Here is an 18,746-nt window from a genome sequence, read left to right on the forward strand (position 1 = left end):
CTCTACTTCTGTGGGAATCTTTTTTGTTGTCTGTATTGAAATAAATTACCGAAATAATTGAAACTGGTGTGATTATATTGGGTTATTTTGACAAATAAAATATGCAGAATTTTGCAGAATGTTTAATTTGCTGGTGCATAATTTTTATTTTTTTTGACGCAGAATTCCCCCAGGAGTACTATGCAGACATCTCATAAGAGCAGCAGGAGAACTAATTATACTAGACTTTGGTTAGTTTCATGGCTGCTCTTCAAACCCAGTTGTTAAACTGTCAAGAATCCTGTCAGTTTCACACCGCTGTTGCAGTTATAAGAAGCAATTATTGCAGGAGCTGGGACAACCCCAAAAACCTGAGGTTTGGAGAAAAGAAGATTAGTGGAATTCTCTCCCAGCAGTGAAGACGTCCTGAGGTGAAGTTTAGGTTGAAGGGAGAGTGCTTTCTTTTTAGCTGTCAGAAAGGGTGTAGAGCACATCAAGCTTATGAAACATCTGCTAGCTATACACTGTTGCAAAAGATGAATTTCCTGGACAAAGTCAAGGGGCAACACTCTGTTAAGGATTTCAGCATCCTCCTTCTCAGCTAGCAGAATGATTCTGAGCTTCTTACTAGGATGCTGTCCCTGACCCTTAGTAGTGGTCCTGCCTCCATCTTTTTTCATTGCCACTGGCTAATAGATTTAGTCTGGTACATTTTTAAAGTCCTGCATTGACCATATTTTCACATATGCACTCTTTAAAATAAATGCTGACAAAAGTAGCAAAAGTACTGGGAATTAACAAGAAATAACTTTAATTTTTTTTTAAAAGAGGCTTATTTCAGTTGGCCCCTCTGGTGTATGTTCCTTTATTTCATTTGCTGAAGTCCAACCACTGACTCGCCTATTCTTTATCAGAACCAGCAAAGTAGGTTATTTCTCATTTGTCATGGCAGTAATAAAGTGAAATACTTCTTATGGGTTTTTATAATGATCCAAACCACTGAGCTCTATGGATTGATATATTATCTCAGGCCCTGAGATACAACTATGTTGGAGAACAAGGTGCTAACACAGTTGTCCATTCAATAGGGTTAAAATATGCTTTGATTTCCCCATGACCTTTCATCAAAGATCTTTCAAAGGATCTAGGGTAATATGGGTACCTGGTTAGGTCTCCTCTGTGCTGCAGAAGTCAACTTTGTTTTAACCACATTGCCGTTGTATGAAGATGTAGTTGTATCTGTATTGTAGACAGGCCCATATGATCCAAAAGTTTAGATTTCCAAGATAGATTACATTGTTCAGAAGTTAATTCATTGAGAGGATGTGAGCTGATTTCACTTTCTGTTCAACAGAATCCTGACCAATATAGACTAAAGTTTGACCCATTACTATGCATTAAGCTGTTTTACCTTGGTGGGATAGATTATTTGATATACATGCAAACTAATGGGTTGTCTAGAAGTGCAAAGGTATATTAAATCTGGGAAGTAGAGAGCAGAGTTTATATTGTGCTTGAGCAGCTATTATGTTGTATGTATATATATATTGCTTATTCTTGAAAACTGCACAATACTGAAAGCTTTGGAGGAATGAAGTTTAGGAAAATTTACATACTTTTATAAGAATGGAGTCTTAAATAAGTTGACAATCCAGCCAAGTCCTATTCTTTCTGTGAGAGGAGGGGGCAACTCATTCACACGCTTTCTTTCCTGAGCAGAGATGTCAGTTTAGTCCATCTGAAAAGAGCTTTCCAAAACAGTTTCCCACTGATTTTTAGTACTCAATATTAATCTTGGTAGGAAGTATTTAATCTTAATATTTCTATTAAGGAGTTCAATACTTTAAAAAGGTCAGAAGGGAGATTGAGTCATGAGGGGGATCGTGGTCACATTTGCTCAAAATCCCAACCATGAATACCTTTAGTGGCCCAAAATATTAGTTACTGCTATGGTGCTACAGTGATGAGCATGGAATAAGAACCTATATAAAATTAATAGTAGGGCTGCTTCATTTACTGAAACGTTGTTGTTGTAGTTCTCTATGGACCAGAGAAACATTACTCAGATAAGCAGCCCTGTGCAAATTGTGCATTGTTCTGTATCACATGAATACAGGTTTCAAATTGTGGATTATTTTAGGCTTACTTTCATAGGTGAAAATTAGTTTAGTATGTGCGTAGATCTGACTGCAGGATGTAAAAAAATCAGAGAGTCAAGAAATATATTTGAAAATCTCACCTATATATTGTTACCCTAAGCAATTAGGTTAGAATAACTGTCAGGAGATCAAGCCTGTTCCTCTCAGGAGCTGTAAGTGTCTGCTTAAATGGTAGAGGGCTAAACGTATTCTTATATGGGATTCTGGAAACTACAAATATAATTCCAGGCTTACTGCTGGGTGGAAGTGTCATTAAGTGCTTTCAGGGTGTGTGTTTGATTCTTCATATTCAGGGCGTGCCCTGTTAACATAAAAGCTGCTTGCTCCCAATATTAATAAGGATTTACTATCTTTTGACTTCAAAGGTCAGGAGAAAAAGTCTTATTAAGACAACAGTGGGTTGACTCTAAACTGTACTTTGAACTGTTTTGACAACCTGAGTAATGTTTGACAAAGTTAATTCCCACTGTATTGTTCCACTCAGAAACAAAATCTAAGTTTCTTGCTTTGCTGTTACACTTAATGCCATAACCTCACTACCACTGAAACTGCTAGCAACAGTGTTTGAACATTGTTGCTAACAGTTTCTCAGCTCCAGGAAAAACTGAAATCTCTAACACTCTTCAACTGAAACTGGGCTATGTGCCATAGAGATGCTGTCAGGGCATTTAGGCTGCTGATTTTAGGCTTTATCTTCTGGAGTCTTTGCCCATTCAATTGGTTTAAGTGGGCAATAGCTATCTTGAGCTAACTAGTTATTTCAAATGACCTCTCTTTAATGCAGTGGTCTCCAACCTTTTTACGCACAAGATCGCTTTTTGAATTTAAGATCAACCCAGGATCTACCCTGCCCCTTCCCCAAGGCCCCGCCCTGCTCACTCCATTCCCTCCCTCCCTCTGTTACTCACTCTCCCCCACCCTCACTCACTTTCACCAGGCTGGGGCAGGGGGTTAGGGTGTGGGAGGGGGTGCAGGCTCTGGGCTGGGGCCAAGGGGTTTGGACTGTGGGAGGGGGCTCTGGGCTGAGCCAGGGGCAGGGGTTTGGGGTTTGGGAGGGGGTGCAGGCTCTGGGCTGGGGCCAAGGGGTTTGCAGTGTGAGAGGGGGCTCCAGGCTGAGCCAGGGGCAGAGGGTTGGGGTGCAGGAGTGAGGGGTGCAAGCTCTGGGAGGGAGTTTGGATCCAGGGGTTATATGGTCACACTGCATCTAATCTCATAGAATCCACTGGACATTTCATGAGTTTTACTTTTTATTAGTGTCATTTGTGGTTTATAGATCCCAAATCCTTCAGGGATTGTGACAAATCAGTGTCACATTCTCAACTGTGGGATGTGCATTGGCTGGGGCAGGGGGTTGGGGTGCAGGAGTGAGGGGTGCAAGCTCAGGGAGGGAGTTTGGGTGCAGGAGGGGGCTCTGGGCTGGGGCAGAGTGTTGGGATGCAGGAGGGGGTGAGGGATGCAGGCTCTGGGAGGGAGTTTGGGTGCAGGAGGGGACTCTGAGCTGGGGCAGAGTGTTGGGATGCAGGAGGGGGTGCAAGGTGCAGGCTCCGGCCAGGAGGCCATTACCACAGGCGGCTCCTGGTTGGCAGCGCGGCAGGGCTGAGGCAGGCTGCCTGCCTTCCTTGGCCCCATGCCGCTCCTGGAAGCGTCTGGCTGCTGGCATGTTTCTGCCGCCCCTAGCGGGGTGGGGGGCAGCGGGTCTCTGTGCGCTGCCTGCACCCGCGAATGCCACCCCCACAGTTCCCATTGGACGGTTCCCTCCCCCTGAGGGCTGCAGAGATGTGCCAGCAGCCAGCTGCTTCCGGGAGTGGCATGGGGCCAGGGCAGGCAAGCAGCCTGCATCAGCCCTACTGTGCTGTTGGGCTTTTAGCAGCCCAGAGAGCACGATTAACTGGCAGAGGCTCCAGGATCGACCGGTCAATCGCGATTGATGGGTTGGTGACCACTGCTCTAATGTTATTTTTAAAGGCATATTAAGTTTGATATTCAAACAACAAAACAAGGGATTCATACACAAACATCCACTCCCCCAGTAAATTTGATTTCTTGTATTTACTACACTGTAACAATAAGACAAGTACCTGTAGACCTGTGTATCTCAGACTAGACTTCTTTGACTGGCTTTGGAATATGTAGGTCTCCAGGCTAAGTTCTTTATAGTTAAGGTTGGGGTAATCCCCTACATCTTTCAAGAGAAACACATCTTCCTGACGTTTTGCATGCTGCATTTCCTGTCATAGAAGTTGGGTTTTATTTTTTTTTTTTATTATTTTTTTCTGGGCAGTTAGATAAAAGTTAGAGTTCTAAAGCTCTTTTTATGAAAATGCAGCTATAGTTTGGATTTTTGCAGAGGGAGAGAACCACTTTTTTTTTTTTTGTCATTTCTCTAAAATGGCTTAGTTTAGACATTATGCATTTGTTATTTTTATAGGCCGTCTTTTTGAACACAACTGCTTTTTGGTGTTTTGGGGAAGACTAAAAGCTGGAGATGAGGGTTTAACATGATATAAAGATTTGTTTTAAGTGTATAAAGAACAGTATTTGTTATAAACATTTATAATTTGCAGCTCTGTGTACACTAAGGTCAGCATACTGGGAAACTGGAAATAGATCGCTTGAATAAGAAATGGAATCTTATAAGCACCTATTCACTTCTTGTTTTGACTTTGTGGATATTTTTGCAAACTTTATTTGGATGTAATACTTAGTTTAGGAGCACAGTGTGTAGTGGGAATTGTTTAAAAAGTTTCTTCTGGTTCTAATAATATTTCCCTTCTTAAATATAGGGAACATCTCTGAAACCTTTACTATCTCAAGAAGTTCCTTCTGGTTTGAAGGGAACCCACTGTAAATGGGGTGTGGTGATAGTGAGTGATGGATTTGTGTGGCAGTGGGGAACTGGCTTGATCTCCTAGTCATACCAGATTGGCAGCATTTTCCTGTGAACCCACCCTATTAGGAGGAGATGCTGATCCTGCTGGGAGATGTCAAATGGTCCTGCTGACTCTCTGTTGCAGATGGCTTGTTGTCCCCCTAAGATATAACTCATTAATTGATTTTTGTGGGAGAGCCACGCAATGCCATAGAATTAACTGACATCTGTAATCGGCTAAGTCACATTTCCTGTTGCCATGAATTTAGTTTTGCAGGAAATGCTGATTTTCTTTAATCCTTTTAGAATGTTCTTTTGTTCAGAATATCGCAGACAGCTATTCTTTTTCTGTTTGGAATAAATACCAACCTTGCTTCATCTTTCGTGCAGGCCTTTGCACAGTTTGATGCTGAGGGAGATGGCACTGTGGATGTGGAGAACATGCTGGAGGCCCTCAAGAATTCCAGTGGAGCCAATCTTCAAGGGGAACTTAGTCATGTAATCAGACAGCTGCAGGCTTGCTCTCTTGTTCCAGGTGAGAGAAGAGGATGAGGAAACCACTGTCCTCCCTATTCCCACCCCCTCAAGGGAGGCTATCGCAATAAACAATGTAATTTAGTGGTTTTAGTCCTAAATCCGTCTCCCCGAACTGTTAACATTTCCTCAAATGAGAAACGGAAGTGAAGTTTTTGAAGACTCATGATTTCCCAGAATTACCAGCAAGCTAGCTTGCATTATTACATTTTTTTCCTTATTGTGAATGGGAAATTTCTTAGATTTATATGGTTTAAATCACAGATAGAAAATAAGTTCCTCATTGAACTTGGCCATCACAGAGTGATTTTTCTGACTTATGTCATGTAGTTGGCAATGCCATCATCACACTTGGTAATTGAGATATCCTCATCTATCACTCCATCTGACTAGGTCTGCAGTCATGTCATCCATTCTTTCACCACCCAACCCTCTTTGTATAACAGGCAGTGAAAGGACCCATTAGCTACTATAATTGACGCTCTGATTTTTGTTTTCAGTCCTGATTGATGTGCATCATTTGCATACAGTAGAACCTCAGAGTTACGAATACTTCAGGAATGAAAGTTGTTCGTAATTCTGAAATGTTCGGAACTCCGAACAAAACGTTATGGTTGTTCTTTCAAAAGTTTACAGTTGAACATTGACTTAATACAGCTTTGAAACTTTACTATACAGAAGAAAAATGCTGCTTTCCCTTTTATTTTTTATTTTATTTTTTTAAGTATTTTACGTTAAACACAGTACTGTATTTGCTTTTTTTGTGTGTCATTGCTGCTGCGTGATTGTCGTACTTCCAGTTCCAAATGAGGTGTATGGTTGACTAATCAGTTCGGAACTCTGGGGTTCACAACTCTGAGGTTCTACTGTATGTTTTATTTTCCTGAGTTAATTCAAAGATAATCATGACTCATGAGTAATTTCAGCTTTCATACTGCTTATAGTAGCTCAGTTTGTACACATCTAAAGTAAATGTAGTAAAGGTATTAGAGAGAACTCAAAAACTGCCATATCATGTTAAGTGCCTAAAAAATTGAACCATTCATTATAAACTTTAATATGTAAGAGTCTGAGTTCTGGTAGTTAATGTTCTAATGCGTAATCGATTGGAGGAAGTAAAAAGGATAATGTATATCACAGTTTCTTCTGCATATCTTCCAAATTTCAGATGTTTGAAACATCTGTCACTTTCCAGACTTCAGCATCCTAAGGCTTTAATGGAATATGTATCGGTCGCTTAACTTTCTTCACAATTGTAATTCTCCTTCTCAAGAAGTGCTTGATGTAGATGTGATTAATAGGACTAGACAAGCAGCTTTTCATGCTGGCTAACAGAGAAGAGTGAGAGTGTCTGATTCTGTCCACCAATGTAGCACACTGTTCAAGTCAAATTAGTGTTATCAAGTTAGCATTAGAATCTAATAAATCAGTATTAAAATAAATGCACTGGATCCCTATTAAAGTCATCATGCTGTTCAATGAATAACTTTTTAACTGTTCTTTTTAATCTGAGAACTCAAAATAGAGAATTTAGAATCATAACACTTATCAACCCATCCAAATCGTTCCAATGACGGAAACATATTTGTGTTCTTATGCTTTTCCTAGTCAAGTTTTAAATGTCTTAAGCTTGCACCATTTCTTCTGGAAAACTCTTCCACAAGCTGATTCATTAGTTGATTTAAATGCAGCTGATCAGTGATAAGATATTGTGACGAGGGGAGAGGGTGATAGGTGGTACAGGAAACAGAAATAACTTTTATGTCTCTCTAGGTTTTATTGACATATTTTCTGAATCAAAAGAGCACCTTGGTCTTCATGCTTCAATGATACTGAGATTCTTGCATCGGAACCGCATTTCCAGTACTGTCATCCCATACCCAGTGTTGGAGTACTTCAATAATATTTGTACTATGCGGTCTTCAGTACTGAAGGATTCTTTAGATAGGCTTCTACTAAAAGAAAAGGGTATGTGAACTTACTAAAATTTCTCTAATGATGTGATTGGTGTAACTAGGGCTTGAAGTAGGAATTAAAAACAACAGGAACAACAAAACCCCCTAACCTCTTTCTAAACTTCTGCTGGAAGTGACTTCTGAAGCTGACACACATTTCCATGTGAACATTTTCTAAAGCAAATTGTCGAGTAGAAAAGAAGTCTGTTAACTTATTGGCTATGTGTTTTCTGTGGTTACACAAGCGGCATATTGTATTAGAATTTGAGTAAGACTGGCACTACGTTAATAGGTGTTTGACACTTTTAAATAGCTTACTTCACTTTCTAAATTTTTATCTTGACTTTATAAATGTTCTAGTCTTCCATACTTGATTATTTTCTCCAAGTTGAAAGAATCAAGTAGAATTTGTGCATGGAAGCAATGAGCTCTGTTCCCTCTCTGGAATGACTGGCTAGGTTTCCCTCATTTTGTTAGTTTGCTTTTTTTTCACCATTTGCTATCACGTGTAATAATAATACCCTCTGACCATATTTTTTTTCCCCCCCGTGTAAAAGACTATGGTAAAAGGTAATGTCTGCAGAACTCCAGGCAAAATATAGAAATACTTCACAATGAGAGTAGTAGATTAAGATGAAGCTTTGGAGCACACTCTGTGTACTGCTTAAGTGTAATGATGCTTTGATATCTTCTGTTTAAATATGGAACACGCTTGCAGAGAATGTTTTACAGGAGCTGTGAATTATACCCTCAATACTACCTATTTTGGGATACTTGATTTCTTTTTGTGCGTAGTATTTGTTTTTAAAAGTCCTTATCAGTGACTTACTTATTTTTTCTATGTCTTTACAGAATGCCCTAGTGATCTGAATGGTAACCAAGAAATGGACAAACTCAAAACTGTCACAAAGTGCTATACTCACATAGAAACCTCATCCAACTCTGCTGACATTGACAAGATGACTAATGGAGAAACCTCATCCTTCTGGCAGTCAGATGGGAGTGCTCGCTCACATTGGATACGGTGAGTAGCATAGTAAAAGGCATCTGGATTTTAGGGTTGTCAGTCCTTAGGATTTACAGTGGGAGATGATTATTTTAATATCACTGGACTGTACCTTTGAGTAGTCTGACGCAAACATATGATTTTTGGAGATAGGATACATCTTCTTAATCTTTACATTGAGATGAAAAGCATTCACTTTGGTTTCAACTGGTTAAAAAGACATGAAGTTAAACCTTAGGGTTTTATATGTATTCCCCATTTGTTTTGGGTATATGGGAATGGGCTGGGGGGTTGTTGCTTTTGTATTTTTATTTGTTTGCATCTCTGGGCTTTTTAAAAAGTGTTTGAGCTGTAATATGAATGTTAACATACCTGTACTGGACAGTGTTTAAAGGAAGACTCATTATGTCACAATCTTGAAGTAAAATGTATCGCTGCTTCTGTAAACATGGTCATGACATTTAAGATATGTTCTTATAAACTTATCTTCCACTCTATAACATTCATATTGAATTGTAGTGTAAGTTAGTTACCAAATTTCTATTTGGTACTAGTGTACTGTGGAAACTAAACCTGAGAGTCCTATTGTAGTGCTGTTCTGCTTTCACACTCCTGTAATGGCCAAGATAGCACAGTAAAGATTGTGCTGAATGATGTAAAGTTTCAGGGCCTGATTCTCAGAGGTGACTTTTGTATTTACGGGCTCGAATATTAGTAGTTAGACAATACCTGATTGCACCTGCAGTTCAAGCACTCACCTGCTATGGTGACGAGGTATGAATATCTAGACCGATAAATGCCATTGCAGCTGCTTATGCTTGCAGAAGTGGAGATTAGCAGAGGCTAGGCTGAAAGTCGGGCCCTTAGCTCCTAAAGAGAAGAAAAGAAAATGTATATGTCTTTCTCTCTCTCTCTCCATCTTACAGTTTAAAGATGAAACCAGATGTTGTTCTGAGACATCTGTCCATTGCAGTGGCAGCTAATGACCAGAGTTATATGCCGCAGCAGGTTACGGTGGCGGTTGGAAGGAATGCCAGCAATCTCCAGGAGGTCCGAGATGTTCACATTCCCAGCAATATCACTGGCTACGTGACATTGTTGGAAAACGCTAACATTAGTCAGATGTGTGAGTCAATAAAGACACAATTGGTGTTTTCTTTTTTGCTTTTCTGAAAGTGAAAGGCTGGGTAGCTTGCTGAAATTTGTGTTGTTCATACAGAGGCTTTCGGCTAAGCCCATGATTCCAAAAGAGTTTTGATTGTGGTTCCTGGCCCACTTTACAAAATCTTTTTGCATAGCATCTGGTTTTAATTGTTGTTAAAGGTAGACCACTGAAATAATTCTGGATGCAGTTCCAGCATCTCACTTTGAAGATATGAGGATATGCTGAAATATATATTTAGTTATATAATGCATTTATAGTGACTTTTATGCAGTGCCACAATATGCTAGATGCTAGCATGTAGCAAAAATCCCACTTCTGGTTAAAAAATATACCTGAAAAATAAATTAACCTAATTCAAGGGTTATATCTCACACCTATGTCAGTACAAGAGTGAGATGACTTTTGTAAAGTGTTAAACAAAAAGTCTAAAATATTTTTATGTTAACAAACTATATTAATGTTAGGTTTCAGAGTAGTCACCTTAAACATGACAGATCTGTGCCTGCCTTCTTGGAATAGACCTCAATGACAATTTCTGAAGCTTTAAAATCTTAGCTGAACAATGGTTTTGTTCAAATGGGTGTTTTCCATTTAAAAAAAAAAAATTTCATAGCTTCCTGACATGCCCACAGAGGGACTTCCTTTCTCAAAACTAATTCTGCAAGTATATTGTCTATGCAAAGGAACTAAGAAAACGTGTTTAAATACTTGTATTCTGGTTTTGAAATAATTTTGCATTTCACTGTCATATGATGGAGGTGCCAGAGAGTCTTGCCAAATAAATTTTCCTTTGAGATGTAGCTATATGGTAAAATATTTGGTAAAATACATGGATTATTTGCACTTTTGGGGGTATTTTGTTTACTTTTTTCACTTATAATTTGTGACCCCACGTTTTTGTGTTACAGGAGCTACTATTTCAGGTAGTTGGTCATGTGAGTCCTCTGAAGCCTAAATTTTCCAAATCTGTCTGTGCATATGTACGCTCACGTGTGCAATAGTATATGCACATATGATCACATTCATACTGGGTTCTTTAGTTATACATTTTTGTAATGCAGATAGATCTTTAGGAAGTTCTTCTTCTGAACTTAATGATTCTCTTATGTCTATCCTGATTAGTAATGGCTGGAAGAAATTACCTATTTTTTTTCTTGTTTGATCTTACCAACAGATGTACAGATAAACATCAAGCGTTGCCTTAGTGATGGATGTGATACTAGAATCCATGGGCTCAGGGCTGTTGGCTATCAAAGAGTAAAGAAACTTGGCATCTCAGTGTGTGATGCTTCAGCTATCTGGTACTGGTCTTTGCTGACCTCATTGGTAACAGCTTCCATGGAGACCAATCCAGCATTTGTTCACACTATCCTACAAAATACTCAGTAAGTACCAACCTTCATTGTGGGCTGTGATTGTGGGGGAAGCAGCCCCTCCCCCTCCCTGGTGCTCCTAAATGCACCGTCTTGGTTGCTGGGGCCGCCAGCAGGGGATGGGCCCTGCCCCCCTCTGGAGACATCTGGGGGACAACACTGGAGGCTCAGGCAGACAGTGAGTTCCTTACTTTCCCAGGGGTGGTGGGGTTCAGGGTTTGGGCTCCAGCCTTGGGCTGTGGCTGTGCAGTGGCGGGCCCCAGGCTCCGGCTGCGTGGCTTCGGGCTCCGTCCCCCAGCTATGGGGCTTCAGGTTCTGGCCCCCCACTGCCTTCCCAAGCCATCAACCCTCTTCCCCCCCCCCCCACTGTCCCTGGCCCCTGCTGCCTCCCCCGACCCCCTGCCTAAGGCTTAATTTGTCCCCTGGCTTGCTGTGCTGAGTTAGTCTGCTGTGAAAAGTGAGACTTCTATGTTTATCATCAGTTTTCACAACAGACTTACTAGCTAGCAATAAATAAATTAAAAGGATTTGGATGTATATATGTGCATATTTATTTGTTTTTCCTAAAGCTAATTAAGTATTTTAGGAAAAAATGTGAGAGCGGCCACCAGCAATAGTTGGTGGCTGCACTCTGAGGCCACCAAATAATTTGTCTTGAGAACCCCTGATGTATAACATGCTTGTTATACCAATAAATGGGTGAATGGATACTGGCAAGATACTTCTATAGTTAACTTTTATTTTCCATGACTTCTAGTATTCTACTAGAAGCCTGGAATGAATTAATTTCCTGTTTCCAACATTGTTTACTATTTATAAATGTTGACTATATTCCATTTTCTTTATGAATGGAGCTTAATTTAGTTTAGTTTTTTTTAATAGCCACTCATGTAGAGCCTTATGCCAAAATGTCTGTTTATGCACCAGCAATTAATGCCAGCACAGCTTTGGGAATTGCATTTGCAAGTAAAAATCTGTTTTCAAGCCAGCACAGTTGTAATTACTCAGGAACGGGGTAGTTCCTAAAATAAAACAATACAGTTAAAATCCCAGGGATTTTCTCCATTGGATTGTAATTTGTAGTATAGAAGAGGTGAGATATTTGGACTGTTGTTCCTGATAGTGTCCTTTCAGCCCACTCAAGCTAATAATTATTCACTGACACGTTAGCTTAAAAAGTACACTAGAATGTCAGAATTAGGATCACTTCGGGAATGGAGGTTGTTCGTAACTCTGAACAAAATGTTACGGTGGTTCTTTCAAACGTTTACAACTGAACATTGACTTAATATAGCTTTGAAACTTTGCTATGCAGAAGAAAAATGCTGCTTTTAACCATCTTAATTTAAATGAAAGAATCACAGAAACAGTTTCCTTACCTTGTCAAATCTTTTGTTAAACTTATTTTTAGTAGTTTACACAGTATAGTACTGTGTTAAATGTACTGTATTTGCTTTTTTTTGTGTCTCTGCTGCTGTCTGGTTACGTACTTCCGGTTCCAGATGAGGTGTGTGGTTGACTGGTCAGTTTGTTACTTTGGTGTTCGTAACTCTGAGGTTCTATTGTAGTCTCAAAGAGCGCACATAGTGGTTGCTTCACATCAATTCAAATATTTTTGTAGCTTTTAACTGTGTTAATGTAGTCTGCTTAACTCTACAAGTATATTTTTTCTTGCTTATATTCTTTGTTTCCCTAATACCCAGTGCATATTGATATATTAATTACTCTGAAAATAGCCAATACCTATATAAGATTTTAATAGTTTGTTAAAGCATCTCTTTTCGTGGGAGAAAAGGCTTCCAAATGTTTATGCCTTTACTATCCTAAAAGCCATTAAAAATCTTGAATGTTCTTTGAACATATCCAGATATTTCTGGCACTAAAAAGGCACTGTGTCCCATGTGGTGTATGGAATGAGCAGTCTGCAGTTAAGCCATTTTCATGGATAGACAGTATCTGCCCTGATATGTAAGTGTCTAGTTGTTTAGGTTTATATTTAGGAATTTCACTCTTCTTCCAGGGCCTCTGTTTGTTGGCACACATAGGAACAAAGCATCTACATAGATGCCTTGATCCCATGAGTGAAAATATGTGGAGAAGACCCCCTGAAACACTGCAGTTAGTGGTAAGCAGCCCCTCAGTCCCTGCTCTCATATCAATAAGGCAACATAGCAAAGTAAGTGTACGTCTATACTTACCCGCTGGTTCGGCGGCAAGCAATCGATCTTCTGGGATCGGTTTATCGCGTCTTGTCTAGACGCGATAAATCGATCCCGGAAGTGCTCGCCGTCGACGCCGGTAATCCTGCTCCGCGAGAGGAGTAGGTGGAGTCGACAGGGGAGCCTGCCTGCCGCGTGTGGACCCGCGGTAAGTATCTTTAAGTTCGAACTAAGATACTTCAACTTCAGCTACGTTATTCACGTAGCTGAAGTTGCGTATCTTAGTTCTAACTGGGGGCTTAGTGTGGACCAGCCCTAAAGTATTAAACTTCTTCCATGTTGATGAACAGGTTTTTATACAGTGGCAAAAAGGAACTAAACACATTTTGCCAGGCATGTGACAGGCAAAAATCTCCTGTAGCTGCCTTGTTTCTGGTCAGTGTGGTGGCCTGTCCCACCTTGATTTTCAGGAATGATTTTCAGTTTTGTTTCTCCTCAAAATGCCTACCTTCCAAAGAAAGCTTATTTCCATTAATATTATGCAGAATATTTCTGGGCTGTGGTAGGGTATTTACAGTATTTCAATGCAGGCATTCCTTTTGTGGTGACTGGTTGTTTTGCTGCGTAATGTTTCCTTGAATAACTGCCAAACTCTCATCTGCTCAATGACTTCAAGGTTTGAAATCTTACTAAAATCATAACACAACCACAACAGCTTTATGGCATTCAGTTTCCATGTGGGTTTTAAAAACACCACTACTTCACATGACAAAATCTTTGAAAACTTTGCCTCTAATTTGCATAGTTTATCCTATACACAGACTTTGAAAACTCTGTTATACATCTGAGTAACTTTATGCATGTCAGCAGTTCCACTGAAGAAGTTCCTCAGGTACAAAACATTTTCCAGGATTGGAGCCTTGCATTTTACCACCTTTTAAATATTCATAGAATGACACCCTGTGAAGTGTTTTGTACAAAACTACTTTTCTGTGTAGCCTAAACCCTGAGCTAGACAATGTACAATCAGAAAATAATTCTATATAAAAGATAAAATGATCATGAAACTAAGGCCTATTCTACACTTAAAAGTTAAGTCAACCTAGCAACTTAGGTCAGAGGTGTGAAACACCTCAACTCTGACCCAAGTAGCTATGCCGACCTAACCCCCAGTTTAGATACAGCTATGCTGTTATCTACGTAGTTACTGTCATTCAGGGAAGTGAATGACAGTAACTATACCAACAGGAAAAAAACCCTTCCATCAGTGAAGGCTGAGTCTACACTACAGGGTTTTGCCCTAATAATTAGAACAACATAGCTACGCCAGTATAGTTTGGGTAGTGTAGACAAACCCTAAGTATTGAGAGGTTTTAGGATAGTATTAGTAATTAAGACTCTGGCAGCCTGGCCTTTCTAAACTTCCAATTTTCAGTGTCTTATAACTCTGCCATAAGAATTCATTTTGACCTGGGCCAGAAAGTGCTCCTTTTATGTGGAACTAAAGAGTAAGCAGAAAAAATACCCTCACTGGTATGTAAGCTTGACTTATGGAAGCAAATAAATAGATTTTATTAAAGCTTTAAAAGGTTTTTTGGTATTGCTTTTTTGAAAGAGAAAAGCTATTTTTGCATTTTTAAATGAATGTGTGCACATCATTAGTTCTTAATAAGGGACTGCTACTTTGTTTTAAAATATGTTTCAAACAAGGAATTACTTAGTGTTCTTTTTAGGTAGAAGTTCATAGGATTTTTCATCAAATGGTTTTGTTGTGATCTATCACACTAAACTAGAGTCTGCCTGCGTGCATCCAATTGCAGGGTTGAGGTTTGTGTGATATTTGCACAGCCTCTTTTATTAAAAAAAATCCATGCCCTACTTTCTCCATCTAGAAGCCAAATGCTTTGCATTTCTAATGCAGGAAGAACATTAATAATGCACCTCACACAATAGAGACCATCACCCGAAACACAGAGATCCAGCCACATAAGCATAAAGATTCTGAGTGGCCCTCCTTTTTTTTGAATCTTCTGTCTCTTCAGTTCTGTCTGACTTGAGTTTATTTCTAATGTCTTGCTCTTTTCCTTTGGTAGGAAGGCATTGCAGCACATGCCACCACTGTCCCTGACGTCGGGTTCTACAGACTTCTCAAGCTTCTTATCTCCCAATGTTTTGGAGGAAGTAGATAGTTTTCTTATAAGAATAACCAGGTAAATCTCATTAGCGTACTTGTATGGTAAGACAATGACATAGAGTAAATGGGTACTGCAAAAATAGCTTCCATTTGTCATATTCCTCATTTGTTCTTGTTGTTGTTTTTTTTTTTGTACCTTAACTGCTGTTGTAATAAGGAAGTATATTGCCATCATGAATAGTTTAAGGAATTACTTTGGTATGTAGACCAACATGATTGCAGTGGGAGCAGGACAGGGCCAATCAATTGAAGTTTTGCCACTGGCCTCCTTTTTGTTTAATCTCCGTTTTTCATAAATTCTACTTTATTAGAAATGTTACATGTGATCAGGTACTAGTCAACCATGTCTTAAGTTATAAAGAAAAAGACCTAATAAATTAATGTGTTTGCAATATATTTACATAAAAAACCTCAAGTGTTAGGTATAAGCACATTTCCCATACAATTGTACTTAACCTGAAGTTTTGTTATGCTATGTCTTTATCGGGTCTGCCTACACCAGGTTATTGGGATGTGAACTTTTTTGTGCTTCCTAGCTATGTGGGTGTATAGAAAGTAGAGTAAAATTTTTGAAAGAAATAGAGAGCAAATATAAGGGAATGAAATAAGGGTGCCAGATGGAGGCTCTAGACTGGTAATGTTTGAAATAGGGTGTACTAGTAGGAGCGTACTCTTAAAAGAACAATATAACAAAAACTCAACTACTGAATTCCTGTGATAAAGCTAAATAGCCTTTTTTATCTTCTAGTTTTTAACTAGATGATAAAACATTTCCAATGATTCTGTATAAAAGAGCGGATGGTTCATCCAGTGTTGATTTCAGCAACTGGAACAGGACAATTAGCTATCAAGTTTTTATAAACAGATGGCTTAAATGGCTATATAAATAGGCCACATCATAAGTCACTGGTATTAATTGAAATTATTGATATACCATTTCATGTACTTGATTATGAAACTGCAGGTTTCCTTTCTTATATATATTTATGCATGGTCTTTTTATCTCCTAGTTGTTATGCCACTCCAGAGGTTGAACTTACATTGTTGGCTTTTGCCCTAGCCAGAGGGAGTGTTGCTAAAGTGATAAGTTCACTTTGTACTATCACTGATCATCTGGACACACTATACAAGGCTTCTTCACTCATCTCTTCCATGGCAACTGTTAGACAAAACCTGCTTTATAAATATGGTAAATATTTCAGGGACATCTTTAAGTGCTACTCAAATGAATAGTCTTCATCCTTCAGAGAGAGAGAGAGAAAGTGTGTGTGTGTGTGCGTGCGCGCGCGCGGGAGATCAATCATAGACAGCTTTCCAAATTGTCTGTGTGTAAACTGGTTGTTTGATCTTTTAATCAGGGTATAAAAGGAATTTATTTTAATGAATATTATCAAGCTGAAAAGAAAGGTATATCTCCTAAAACAGTACTTGCATCAGAGCAGTGCTAGCACTAGAATTTGAGATCCTTGTGATCCTTCCAAGAACCAAAGGTGATGTCACCTTGGAGAAGGAAGTCTGTAATCCTGCGCTCAAGAAATGCATGGACAGTTGGCTCTGTAGTAAGATGATAAAGGTGTTTGCATCTCTATTAAGTTTATCTAGTGGTACTAGTCTTTGTCTTCCTACAACAAGTTGCTGAATTTTTTTTCTCTGTCCAGTTTTAGTGAGAGTAGAATGACATTTATTTATAATGTTTGTTAACGTTTTTTGTCGTAGCTGAATCATATAGTGTAACTCAGACCTAAGTACAATTCTTTTGATTTCGCTTTTGATAGGTTTATTTATCTGGATGTTTATTGTAGGTTTAAACATGAACCTGGTCTAGCAGAAGGCGGTAAAATGTCTTTCTGTGGGTATCAACTTAAGCTTTATTTCGGTCAGAGTGTTTTAACCTCTGTAGTTACAAATAAGGTTAATATGACTGAAAGTGATGGGGGTTTTTTTGTTTGTTTTTGGTTTTTTTGGAGTTTTCAGTTTGTATACACTGCTCATTTAATAGTATTTTGTGTATGATCAATATCACCATTTCCTTCTGTGTAGTCAGTTTCCCTTTTGTTTGTTTGGATTTTCACTCAACAACATAGAAGGAAAAACATTTTTAAATAGGAAAATGTGATTGCAAACCACAATTAGCATGCAGACTTAGCAACAGGTGTATATAGTACCAAAAATTATTTTTAATAAATTTTTTAAAATTGACCATCTCAGGTTGATGGTATCACTTTAACCACTTGTCTCCAGTCCTGAATTACTGGATATTCTTAGCAGGCATGCAGGTGTGAACCTAATGTAGAGAAATACTTTCACCAGACTCCACTGCTGGTTCTGGTGTGTGATAAATGTAAACACGTTACGCATAAAATATTGTTACTACTACATTATGCTCAGAATTCTGGAAAGTCACTTCTGTTTCCCACAGCAACTGTATCTCTGGCTCCTCGTATAATAAAAGTGATATTTAGTATTATTTCATGTGCTGTGAACGCTTTAATTCAAAATGTGTGTGTTTTGACAGTCCTCCAGCTGTAACAATTCTTAATTTGTTGTCTTTGTACACTTAAAATTTCAACTGTTATGTTGCAATAACATGGATTTTGCATTTGTTTCCTTTGTATAAGATAAAAAGATCCGGTGGTGGTGTGATTCTTCAATTTTTTTCCTTAATTTTTTACCTTCTCTCTGTGTAAAGAATTTAGAATGCCATTGGCAAACAAGCTCTATATTGTTTGTTTTATAGCTCTGATAAACCTGTTGATTTGCTTGTTCAGGAAAGCCGCTACAGCTAACCCTTCAGGCATGTGACGTAAAAGGAAAGGAAGATAAATCAGGGCCTGAAAACCTCCTTGTTGAGCCATGGACCGGGGATGGTAAGTGTATAGTCTTTTGTTTATGGTTTCTTGTAGTGGTTTAGATCTGTACATTTTCACACTGATTGACAGTTAGAAAAAAGGAACTATGGTAGACACAGTGCTTCTAAATTGTAATTCTCACTCACAGGGAATTGCTCTTAGGAACTGTTCGTTCCCCTAAAACAAGTTTGGTATCTTAAGTCAGGTTATTGGTGCATTGGCTGAAAGGCTGGTGTGAAAAACTTCATAGCAGAGCAGCATTTTGCTCTGAATCACGAGGGGCTTCCCAAACACTGATGGAGGGATGGAAGCGAAAATCATATAGAATATCCTCGGGTGGCTGAATATTTGGTTTCAAGAGTCAACAATCCTTTAATTGTTGATGTCTATCTTAGTCAAAATGGTCTTAAAAATCAGAAATAACAGTGTGAATGAGGCAGTAAATAATGCTTTGACTTGCAGAGCCAATGTGCACTTCTCTAGAACGCCTTTTGAGGTGCTTAG

General features: G+C 39.0%; 1 protein-coding gene across 1 annotated transcript in view; it reads left to right on the forward strand.

The window, feature by feature from the left end:
- ZZEF1 (zinc finger ZZ-type and EF-hand domain containing 1) overlaps window positions 1-18,746 on the forward strand; it is a 77,928-nt gene that overhangs the window by 3,260 nt on the left and 55,922 nt on the right. The window contains exons 2-9 of the mRNA XM_065418227.1: window positions 5,398-5,542; window positions 7,315-7,509; window positions 8,349-8,520; window positions 9,429-9,628; window positions 10,842-11,052; window positions 15,293-15,409; window positions 16,404-16,582; window positions 18,162-18,260. Of these exons, the coding sequence (XP_065274299.1) occupies window positions 5,398-5,542; window positions 7,315-7,509; window positions 8,349-8,520; window positions 9,429-9,628; window positions 10,842-11,052; window positions 15,293-15,409; window positions 16,404-16,582; window positions 18,162-18,260 (1,318 nt within the window). The remainder of the gene's footprint in view (window positions 1-5,397; window positions 5,543-7,314; window positions 7,510-8,348; window positions 8,521-9,428; window positions 9,629-10,841; window positions 11,053-15,292; window positions 15,410-16,403; window positions 16,583-18,161; window positions 18,261-18,746) is intronic.

Source organism: Emys orbicularis, chromosome 17 (assembly GCF_028017835.1).
Source record: "Emys orbicularis isolate rEmyOrb1 chromosome 17, rEmyOrb1.hap1, whole genome shotgun sequence".
Taxonomy (NCBI): Eukaryota; Metazoa; Chordata; order Testudines; family Emydidae; genus Emys; species Emys orbicularis.